Source organism: Enhydra lutris, unplaced genomic scaffold, assembly GCF_002288905.1.
Source record: "Enhydra lutris kenyoni isolate GAN:26980312 unplaced genomic scaffold, ASM228890v2 scaffoldscaffold39, whole genome shotgun sequence".
Taxonomy (NCBI): domain Eukaryota; kingdom Metazoa; phylum Chordata; class Mammalia; order Carnivora; family Mustelidae; genus Enhydra; species Enhydra lutris.
The window spans coordinates 39,804-52,072 of NW_019154123.1; the positions used below are offsets into that span (position 1 = coordinate 39,804).

General features: G+C 37.4%; 1 protein-coding gene across 1 annotated transcript in view; it reads right to left on the reverse strand.

Moving 5' to 3' along the window:
• Positions 1 to 1,710: 1,710 nt before the first annotated feature.
• The window catches only part of LOC111154952 (RNA binding motif single stranded interacting protein 3), a gene marked incomplete at its 3' end in the record, with an annotated part of 1,272,548 nt that continues 1,261,989 nt past the window's right edge, over positions 1,711 to 12,269 (reverse strand). The window contains exons 12-13 of the mRNA XM_022514916.1: positions 4,124 to 4,220; positions 1,711 to 1,839 (exon numbers count right to left, since the gene is read on the reverse strand). Coding sequence (XP_022370624.1) covers positions 1,711 to 1,839; positions 4,124 to 4,220 — 226 coding nt within the window. The remainder of the gene's footprint in view (positions 1,840 to 4,123; positions 4,221 to 12,269) is intronic.

Consider the following 12,269-nt stretch of genomic DNA (forward strand, 5'->3'; position numbering starts at 1 on the left):
CCATGCTGGGATGGAGAACAAGAGAAAGAAAATTTTGCTAATGTCTCGAGTGACAGCTGAATTAAAGACACACACAAACATCTTCCTTTTTGATCACAGTTCTAGAAATACTGGTAGTATCTTACATATTTTGACATCTGGGAGAATATTTGGATTTTGACAGATGTACATTCCCTTTGGCCACAATGAGGTGATCCATCATCTCAGGTTTGAGGACTAAGTTAGTATTCGTGTTCTGTAGATGAAGATACTATTTTTTTATAAGGTAGTTGCTTCCTTCTAGAAAGTCTCCATTTTAGAACTTGGCCGAAATTCCCTTTCCCTGTGTTGGCTCAGACTGTGCTATATATTAGTCTGTTAGTCTGGAAGTGTATATTGTATTTTATCTCGTGACTTGGATATGAAAGGGTAACCTGGATTCATTGTATGTTGGTATGATTTACAGAACTTAGACCAGATGGACTCAGGAAGCCCCCAAGGTGTGTAAATAAGAATAGAGGAATTTGAAAAATATGGTCTAAAGTTCTGCTGTACTAAGCAATATATATTTAATTTTTTAATTAAAAAACAAACTCAACACATTAAGAGCAATGCAGAATGTTCCTTATTTTTTTTAAAAAATGGACAAAGCTCAAATATGAAAAGGAGGTGCTATGATCCTTTGACTCCAAGAAATGGATGTCTCTGAATTTAGTTCCATGGTCTTTAATGTGTGCTACTTTATTGATATTAAGCTTTTAAATGGGTTAAAATGTAGTATTGCTTTTTCTTTGTACAACTAATACATTCCATATTAAGAAGGAAAATATCAATAATGATGTATAGCATGTCATACTTTAAAAACTATTTTCACATATGCTCTCAATCCTTCCAGTAGTCCCATTAATATAGTGACAGAAAAGGAAACAAAGGCACAGATGAAAGCATGTCCGTAGAGTATGCCACAGACCTTGTCACATGACCTTCTGTCTAGTGCTCTACCTCCTACTTCCCATTTTCATAAATATATTGCTATTGAAATCACTCTATCTTATCCTTCTACAGAGCTAGAAAACCTGGAAGACTTAGACAAAGATAAATGGAATAATTAGCCTTCAGTCTATATTCTAATGAAATATGTAATATTTTCTCTTGGGATTTATATAATATCATGCCACAAAATGGGAAATACAGCAAGTAGAAAATAGAGTTTGAATATTTTTAGAAGAGATTTTTCCACTTAAGAAGAAGAGAATGGCTCTAATTAGTTAACCTAAAAAAAGTATCTAGCAACCTTGCTATATATACATATATATCTTCATCTATTAGTATGCAACTATCTTCATGTTTCAGATATATTGCTTTGAGTCAATGCTTGGCCATAATACTGAAAATTGCACCCAGAGCACATCAAACTGCATCCAAAGAGAACAGAGATAACAGGAGAAGTAAAACAGGAAGACTTTCCCCCTATAAATGGATTTAATTGTCCAGAGTTCAGAATTCCTGCACGAAGTAGAAATTTCCCATTCATAACAAATGGTAGACATCAGCTTAGGAGGTTGACTGCTACTTCCTCCAAGGTTTGTTCTCTGTCTCATTTCTCATCTCTCTCTCTTTCTAATTCTGCCATCTATCTATTGTACATGCTTTTGTAGAATTTCAGGAACAGCTTTTCATCTGGAAAATATGGCTGCCTGAAAGAGGTATGGAATATAACAAAAGCTTTACCCCAAAGCTTCTATGCATTACAAAAGCTTGCACTTGGATAATAGAAATATTTAGCCTCAGGTGACTGAGAACACTTACTGTTGGTTGCATAACGTATGGCGGATGAGGCATCCATGAAGTACTCTGGACCTATGCATCAAACAGCATTTATTAGCACAAAGCAATCACAGAGAGAACTTGGTTCTTGCGTTCAGTGGAGTCACACTAGGTCATAAGAAAGTGGAGTCCATCTGACTGTACAGCTAATTAGTGCTCAGAACTAAGGATAGAAAGGAAGTTCTCAGACCTGATTAATTTGGTCCCAAAACGCGGTAAAATGTAAAGCAAATTCCTATATCACCAGTGCTGGCTGCAGTGCCTGCATGGACCCGGGTGGGCCTTGGAGCATAATCTGAGCTTGGTGTCAGAGGCTAGAGTCTTAGAAAGCCTCAGGGACCTCCTACTTAGAGGTCAACTCCCAGGGATAGACGTAAGTCATGTAGAGTTGACAGCTGAGACTTCCTCTTTTTCTGTCATTCGTTCTAATTTCAAATTCTCAAGTGATCCCATCTTGGAAATAAGTCCAAGTGGTAAAAGTTGGGGAAGAATTAAAGAGATCAGTCGGAAATTCGGGGGGAATGATTTGGGTTAAACCCAAGTTAAGCAAGCTTGTGATTTTTTTTCTTTCATGGTAATTGGTATGGCCAATAAAAATGAGAATTTGAGCCAACCAAATGTTCAGAAATGTGCCTTGTCAGCCAAATGAGAAAGTCAGCTTGTAAGGGCTGATTGTCACATAGAGAACCCTGATCACTTTATTTTCAATACGCTCACACTAACAAAATCGCCGATGCACTTTAGGTTAAAAAAAAAAAAGGAAAAAGAAAAAAGAAAGTGGTGAAAGGTGAGAATCAACAACAGAGGAAATTGCTCTGATTCTTTTTTGGAGAAAAGGGAGCTAGAGTTAAGTTCCACTTATGAGCCCTCCCAAGTGAAATCACTTTTCTGTGGATATGTTATTCATGTCACCAAAGTTCTCTACACTGGGGCTCATTGGGTGGTCTTGGCCGAAACACAGGCCAAGGTTTTTTTTTTTTTTAAATGGGTAAAAAAAAAACACACACACACAAAAAACACAAAAACACACATTACAACCAGGCAGGCCTGCGGGAAGAACAAAAACGGAACAGCACCTGCACGTAGCCTCATGGGTCCCAAGAAAAGGCAATTAAGAAATCATCCACTCTGAGACCCTCAAATGCAATTCCCATGAAAGTCTATTCCATTTATCCACCAACATGTATCAAGAATCTAAGTGCAGAAAAAGAATGAAAATGATCTGCTTCGGGGGGGATCAGTTAGGAAAAAATGTATATAGTCTCAAGTTTGATGCTCTGACAGTTGGGACATCCTGAAATGAAGTATGCAATGGTTGAATAAGGTGAAACTTCACTGAATTAGTAGCAGTCAGCGACATTACAGTTTTACCCATCATAAAACATCCACCCCCACCATCTGCAAAATACAGAGAAACACATGCAAGCACACACGTACACTCTCTCACTCTTTCTCTCTCCAAAGTTTTGAAGAGTGACACGAGGAACCCTCTATATGTAGCATCTACAGGCACTGTCTAATTAGAATTAGAAGAATTGTCTGAAGAACAATATGAGATAAAGAGAAGCAGGGAGTAATAGCACATTCGATAACTCAAAGGAATAAGACGAGGAGTATTTTTTTAGGGAGAAGTTATGACTACGTTAAATCCACCTGTGTACTTAGAATTAACTGGCTACAACATCTGCTTTAGGACACACACTGAATATTGGCTTTTTTGTTTTGTTTTGTTTTGTTTTTCAACATGTGGAACCCGTGAGGTCTTTTCTGACCTCTTCGGGGCTGAGAATGACGTAAGAGCAGAAAGTAGGAATAATGTTTTACCACTTTGAGAGTCCTCCCTAATTCTTGGGGAAAATGATTTAACATCTGTCCATGTAGCTTTGCATGGACACACAGGACAACTGTGACAAAATGAGATGACAACGATAAAATATCTTGGAGTGAGTGAGGGGAATGCCAGATGTGTGCTTGTAGAGAAGACACAGTAGGGAACGTGACAATCCAAATCACCGACAACCAACAAAGTAAATTCTCAGTGGCAAGGAGGCTGCACTAATGTTGGCTGGAAAGGAGCATAATCATAAAAACTCAGCAGGAAGAATGAAGAGCATGGTGGACTTTCTTATTCCGTGAAATAGATGCAAACGAGCCCTTCAAAGTGTGGGCTAGAACTTTGAGAACTATTTAATTAAGATGTGACTAATGTGTTTGAGGACAATTTAAAAAAAAAAATTCTACTGTGTCCCTTTTGCCTTGATATCATCTATTATTGGCCAGAAAGACCTCTCCTCGGGTGCAGGTAAATCGGACATACCTGGTATGTGGAGACAGGGGAAGCAGCAATGAATGGCGTGATAGATGTCTGTGGAATCATGCGGTTGGTTGCAATACTGTACGGTGAAGAATAAAATCTGCAAACAGAAAACAAAAAAAGAAGATTCATGAAGCTGCTGCATGCCTCGCTTCGAATCAAATGCTACCAAGCACCTCTGGGAAAGACAGAGTTCCACCCTCGTGTTTTTCCACCAACTGTGAACAGGAGCGTCCAGGAGATTTATAGCATTTGATGCCACTAAGAGAAATAAATCGTTCTGAACAAAATGACAACTTTGAGTCATCTTATAAAATTGGCTGCACAAAATCTCTTATGTCGGGATGAGTGTAATGGTATGTTTAACCAACAGGGGGAGAAAAGCCATGGGCATTATTTTTTGTCGTTGTTTTTCTTTTTCTTTCTTTCTCTTTCTTTCTTTCTTTCTTTCTTTCTTTCTTTCTTTCTTTCTTTCTTTCTTTTTTAATGCAATGTTAAAGCTCTTTGAGGGAAAGGCAAAATGATAGCAACAAGCTTTATAAAGGTGGCTGATGTTATGTGTACACAAATCACATTTGTCTCGTCATTCAAGAGAATAGGGTCAGCTCCTAGAGAGTTCTATGTAATTTGCTCTAGGAAGAAGTCCGTGGACTCATGTGTAAACTAAGCTAAATATTTTCTCCCTGAAAAGAGAAGAAAGTAGACAATTTGTGATTTGTGTCCAGCTGAGGATAGGAATGTTTTCTAGATTCAATCAGGGAGATATTGGAGCTCTGTGATATACTACTGTAGAATCTGAAAAGCACTGAGATTTTGAGTCCTTCAGGGCCCTTCATCGAACAATTATAAAATGATAGTGGGCAAGATCAGAGTTTCACAAATCAGGTCTTTCTACAGATCTTTCAAAGGGCAGCTTCTCGGTACTTAAATCAGTGACACAGCCATCTCTGCTCACACTTTACCTTATAGAGTTTACACACTACCTAACGCTCAAATTCATCAGCAGATTTTCAAATCATGTTTCTTCCTTCCTGTCTCACTGGTAAGTGAAAGGCCAGAGTGGCCAGCCACAGAATGGAAAAAAAAACAAGATGCTTTTGATGGATTACTTCACTGATGTGAGGATAGATTAGGAAAATGGGTTTCAGTGGCAACAAAATCATTATTTCACTTTGCTGTACTCTTAGCAAAAATCAACTGCTACTTTTGATTTTTTTTTTTTAATAGCATCACTGAGGTTGGAATTTCGGGGCCAAAAACTTCATCCCTCAGAGGTCACTGATATTTTGAATAGAGACTCTCATGGATTACCCTTCTAAAGAAGCATTCTACAAGACTCCCCCTGAATGTAGGAGTTCTAGATTTCAAGGTTTCCAGGATTTAATGAGGAAATTCTTTAACCTTAGAGTCTATAAAAGCCTTCAAGCAAGGACTGGGAGATTATAGTCTTAAATTTACTTTATCTAGCTCTCAACAAGGATTATAAGATCTCACTCTTTTGGTTAAAAAAAAAAAAAAAACTGCAGCTGCAAAAGTTGCTCTGTTACACATTACATCCTTACTATCCATACCCATCAGACCTCTAAGTTTATAGTTGTGCAATTAAAAAAAAATGATACTGACTGCATACATATTACAATGGCAAAAGAAAGAAAAAGAAAGAAAGAAAAAGAAAGAAAGAAAGAAAGAAAAGAGACAGTCCTAGTGTTGCCAAGGATTCAGAAAAAGTGGGCTTCTCATTTGTTGCTGGTGGAAATTCAGAACAGTATAGTCATTTTGGAAAACAGGTTGCCAGTTCCTTATGAAGTTAAACACACACATACCGTACAACTCAACAATCCTAGTTCGTAGATATGAACTCAAGATAAATGAAGAAACCTTATGTGTACACAAAACCTTAAAGCAAATGTTTATAGCAGCCTTATTGATTGGACTTCCCAAAATGGGGAAACAAGCCAAGCATCCTTCAACTAAATTGATAAACAAACTGTGGTACCTCCGTTCAGTAGAACACTACTACGCCATAAGGAAAGAACTACCGATACATTCAACATGATGAAACTTAAGTGAATTACACTAAATGAAGTAAGTCAGGCTCAAAAGACTCTATATTTTATAATTCCACTTATATCACAACATGAAAAATGCAAAACTATAAAGAAAGAAACTATACAAATCAGTGGAAGTCAAAGGCTGAGCTTGGGGGATGGAGCCAACTAAAGACGCATGAAGGAATTTTGGGAAGTGATCTAACTCTTCTGTCTTGATTGTCTGGTGGTTCTATGTGTACTTGTCAGAACTCATAGACTTGTACACTATAAAGAATGAATATATGCTCTATGTAATTTCTACCTAATAAACCTGACTTCCAAACAAAATCAATTACTGTGTAAGCGAACATCCATCCTTTCACTTAATATATATATATATGTATATATATATATGTATAGATCATTTACTATTTGTACCAAAGATAGGTAAGACTCTAAAACATTACATAGACTCTCTGCTGAGCCACTTAAATTCTATCTTATCTGTACATTAATCAGCCTAAAATCTCCCAATGGCTCTTCATTGAAAACAAAATTTGCATTTCTGGTATTGGTTAGCACAAACAGGCTACTGCCTACCTCTCTAGTATTTTCTCCTACCCCTCTAAATCAGCCAGCTAGGCTCCAGCCACACTGACCTTCTTCCGTCACATGATTCTGTCATTCTCACTTCTGTCTTGCGCCACTAAACTTGTAATTCTCTCTACCTGCAATGCTTATTTCCACAAATCTCCCTAAGGCTACCTCTTTCTCATTATTGGTCTCACATCTCCTTTCTTCAGAGAGGTCTGTAGCTAAAGTAGCAACCACTATCTCCACCACCTTTGCTCTCTATTCCTCTCCTGTGATTTTTTTTTTCCCATCACTCTTATCACCATCTAAAGTAGTGATTTTTAAAAATTTCTTTATGTATGTTATAGACCGAATGTTCATGTTCCTCCAAAATGCACATGTTGAAGTCCTTTCAATGTGTCTGTATTTGGAGATGGAACCTCTCTGGAAGAAACTGATGAGGTCAACAGGGTGGGGCCCTGATCTGATGGGATTAGTGTCCATATAAGAAGGGACACTAGAGACCTTGCTCTCTGAAAGGCTGGGTGAGGACATAGTGAGAAGGCAATCATCTACCAGCCAGGAAGAGATCTTCACCAGAAATGAGTTAGCCAGTCCTTGATCTTAAACTTCGAGCCTCCAGAACTGTGAGAAACATAATTTTTATTGTTTAAAACCACCTAAAAAATGCTATTTTGGAGACGCCTGGGTGGCTCAGTTGGTTAAGCAGCTGCCTTCTGCTCAGGTCATAATCCCAGAGTCCTGGGATCGAGTCCCACATCAGGCTCCTTGCTCGTCAGGGAGCCTGCTTCTCCCTCTGCCTCTGCCTGCCATTCTGTCTGCCTGTGCTTGCTCTCTCTCTCTCCCTCTCTCTCTCTGACAAATAAATAAATAAAATCTTAAAAAAAATGCTATTTTGTTGTGGTGGTGGAGCTGACTAATACAAGATACTACTGACTACCTTTTCTATCTAGATGCCAGTTTTGACAAAGTTGAGGACACACTGGCCTCGTTGCCTAAAATAGAGCCTAGGACATAATAAATACTTAAGAACCATAGATCGAATGGATGAATGAATGCAAAGAAGCTTAAGGAAATAAGTAGTGATTTCAGTATAGGATGGTCAATGCCAAGATGACGGAAGCATAGAAGACAGGTTCCTGAACCAGTAGAAAGCTGATGGGTGACAATCCAGAGAGGCCAACATTACATGTTAGTAAATGTTCAGTGGAAGCTTAATCAATACTTGCTTTCTAAGCATGTGAAGTATTAGCAACTAGGGAAGAGTCCTTTTCTACAAAAATCATGATTTGCACTTAAAAATCCCCTTTGGATCTTAGCCTTGACAGATCTTATTTATGAAGAAGTGAACAAGAAGACTTACTTGGAGCTCATAATGACCCCATTCCACCCACGGCTATTCCATAATCAACCCATAGTCTTTCTTATTCACCATGCTCTGGTTTAACTTCTGTTAGAGAAATCCAGTTTCAGCCTCTCCCACAAATGGAGTGAATCATGACTCTCACTTGAGCATGGCTGGTTTATTTTGTAAAATGTAGCAACTGAAGTATTAAAAGTGAAGGCAATGAGGATTGGATTGACAGGCAGAGTTTACAGGGAATGTTATGGGGAAAACAGGGAGAAGAAACATAAGGAAACCAGCCAACTAAACTGATACTTACAAAGGGAGCCCTTGGGGGAACATTTATTGCATTTTTAAAATTATTTATTTATTTATTTATTTATTTATTTATTTATTTAAAAAAAATTTTTTAAAGATTTTTTATTTACTTATTCACCAGACAGAGATCATAAGTAGGCAGAGAGGCAGGCAGAGAGTGGGCGGGGGTGGGGGGTGGGGTGGGGGGGGTGGGAAGCAGGCTCCCTGCTGAGCAGAGAGCCTGATGTGGGGCTCGATCCCAGGACCCTGAGATCATGACCTGAGCCGAAGGCAGAGGCTTTAACCCACTGAGCCACCCAGGCACCCCTGCATTTTTTTTTTTTTATTTGCTCTAATCCTATACAGCACATAAGAATGATATTTCTTCTTTGCCAGCAAGTTCCAAAACTGCCACTCAAGTCAGAGAGTTATTTAGAATGGAAAATATACTGGGAAGAAAAGACTCTTCTAATTCTCATATTCTGAAATAAGCTCTTCCCAAGTTCAAACATAAACTGGATGAATTTACAGGAAACCCTCCTTAAACCATGAAAAGAAAAATTGCTATTGCATCGCAGACTTAGAGGTACTGTATCTAAAGAAAATGTATCAGGCCAGGCTCTATAAGAGAGAACTGTAGAATGAGTTTCCCAATCTTTCCACTTCTTCTCAGTCCCTGCCATGTTTAAAAACACTCCCACATGGCCATGATGTTAAAAAAAAAAAAAGGAGAGACCATCCAAATGGATGCTTTAGGCATAGGCATTATTGGGGAACAGGAAAGATAAAATTGAAACATTTTAGCCATAATAACAAAGCTAAGGTAATTCTAAATATGTGACTTTATGTTTTTATATCATAATATATGCATTATGCCTTGAAAATGCTTTTATAGAAAACTGGGAATGAATTCTTAAATCATTTTCCTGGGAATAGTTTACCCTTAAAAGGGTAAGTCACATACACACACACACACACACACACACACACACACACACAACCCACAATTTTTTTTTGTTAAAATTCACATAACATTTATGTGTATGATAAGTGTTTCTTTTATACTCTCTATCCAGTGGTCCTAAACTAGAAGTGATTTTGTTTGTTGGAGAACATTTGGTGGATCTGGAGATACTTTTGGTTGTCACAACTGTGTGGTGGGTCGTTACTGGTATCCAGTGGATAGAGGTCTGAGATTTTGCTAAACATTCTACAATGCACAGGACAGCTCCCATACGAAAAATGATCTGGTCCAAAATGTAGTGTTGAGGATGAGAAAACTTGCCTTAGGAACATGAACTAGTTGCTTCTGGAGAGATTTCATTTGAACAAAATACCAAACGCTACAGTGGCTAAGAGAGTTAACTAAGCATGATCTATCTATAGAATTCTAAGCTGGCCTTTGAAAAAGTTATTATTTTTAAGGAACGCAAAGAGTTACTTGGTTCTCTGGCACTTAAAGCAAGTGGGCTCCGGAAGTTCAGAATACGCAAGTTGAGGTCACTAATAGGACATGATTTCGCCTGCAGGAAATTCATCTTCAGGGTATTTGGCCGTCAGTAGTAATATGGTGAAATCTTATTTCACTGACAATAAAAATAACATGAATATATCAATAACTGCAGGTAGAATGTTTTTTTACTGAAGAAAACCACACAAAATCCTATTTGCACACTGAAATCAACAGCACTAGCTCCTCTCTCATGTCCACAGGCAATATTGTTAGAGTCAGAACCACAAACACTATCCTCAGGGTAACACTATATCATAAGATTAATAAGTTATTGGTCGTTTTTATTGTAATACCACTGTATCCTTCACATTAGATTCCATTCCTAGTGTAGTAAGATAAGGTTTCTGTATCACTTAATATCAAGTGCCCATATACAATAGCTGGCAAACCAGTGCTATAGAAACATTTTTTTCATGTCGCTCCCAAGAAAATGCATTTTATTCAAATAAAACAATCCAAGAGGCTTTTACACAGCAGCTCTTGCTGAAAAGTACACTGGAAAGATGAGATTTTGGATATGTGGAGTGATTATTTCCCACCTCCCACACTCATATTTGAAAGTGATGGAATTTCATATTGGACTGTTAAAAAAGCAATAGGGGAATTGTAATAACAAACTGTAGACTTACGCCAGACAGTTCTGAAAGAAGAAGAGGCATTTTTATTCTTGTAAGTTAGCCTAGAGTAAAAAGTACTAAGGTTTCATTTTTCCATTGTGATCCAGACACTTCTTCACTATAAACTTCAAAGCCTTAGATCGATGTGACATTGAACTAATTTTTTGGAAAACAATAATTTGGATAGATTCAGGCAGACGACAGAACTGACATTTTCTACCATCTAAGTTCAAAAAGGATAGATTCCCCATGGTTGGTAGTTATAAATGCTTGTTCTTTGTTAGCTAAAGTTGAGCTCAATTTGGGAGTATTTATTTCAATTTCATGTTGCTGTATTAATGCAGAGGTTATGGAATTCAGAACATATTTAACTCCTGACACAATTTAAGCTACTAGCCACAACCCAGCCACATACTCAGAAAGCCCTGGGGCTTACTACACTTATGGGAAACCAAAGTGTCATAAAATATGTTCTTAAGCTATGATGTGGGTCATCTCTAAGAGGAAATGTTCATGTCAGTACTCCATCAAGAAGCCTTCTGAATCCCTCATTAGAACACAAATGCCTCTTTTTTGTGGTCCTATGATATTAATTTTCTTTACTTTTCTTTTCAAAAAGAATATAAAAACATAAACAGTGAAAAATAAGTCTCCCTTTTTTCCCTACTTTGCAGTACTTGGTTGGTGCTCCTCAGAGAACTACTGTCATCATTTCTTTTGTATTCTTTCAGGAAGATTTTATACAAATAAAAGTTAATATATACATAGATCTCATAGTACCTTGTGTTTCTACCACAATATTATTTGCACTGTATCCCATATTGTAATTGTGTGCATGTTCATTGTCTCCAATATAATATAAAATTTTTCCTTTTCAAATATGCATCACCAAAATGATTTTATACAGTGCAATAGACAGATATTCAAAAGAAAAAAATGTTGACTTGAACTCAGTGAGCATTAAGCAATGTTTAAGAATATTAACTGGATTAGAGTGAGTTACAACTATATCTTTGGATACTGATTATTCTATGCAAAATGAGACCGGTTTTTTTCCTGGAGCAATAAACATGTCTCACTCTGTTAGGTTACTGCTGCCTGCCTGAGTTAGGGTGCCTGCTAAATCGAATACAGCAACATGAATAGGGAGTAGCATACTCTATTCCAAACATTCATGTTAGATCCCTTAATATGCTGAGTAAGTTTTCTAAATCACCTTCCACACCTCCAAGATGCACATGTTAATGTTAAGCCAACGGAGGGTATGTTGAGAAAATATTTGTGGTTATCTCGATATCTTACAGGCTTAGAAATCATTGTTCTAGTATCCCCTATTCATAAAATGTTACCATACAAGACAATAAAACCAAACATGAACAAAATATTTTTAAAATCATCTCTATGAAGTAGTGTCAAATGAGTAAGATTAATTCACTGCAATCTTTGTCTTCTTTCCTTTTCATTATATAAAATTTCTATCTTCTTGTTATCGACAACACAATGGACAGTCTGAGTCTTCTAAAACTCCATTCTTAACTCAAGATGTGATAAATTCATGGGCAATTTGGATACTTTGGGTGAAACTGGAGGCCATATACTTAAAGAGAAACAGATTAAAGTGTTACATGGGGACAGAGTAAATTGATGCTGCGAAAGGAATGGTTTCTCTAATGGCAATTTGTTGGGGCCAAGAAGATATCATTGGTTACATTTCCTATTTCTTCTTTAACATTTACGATACTGGGTTAAACAA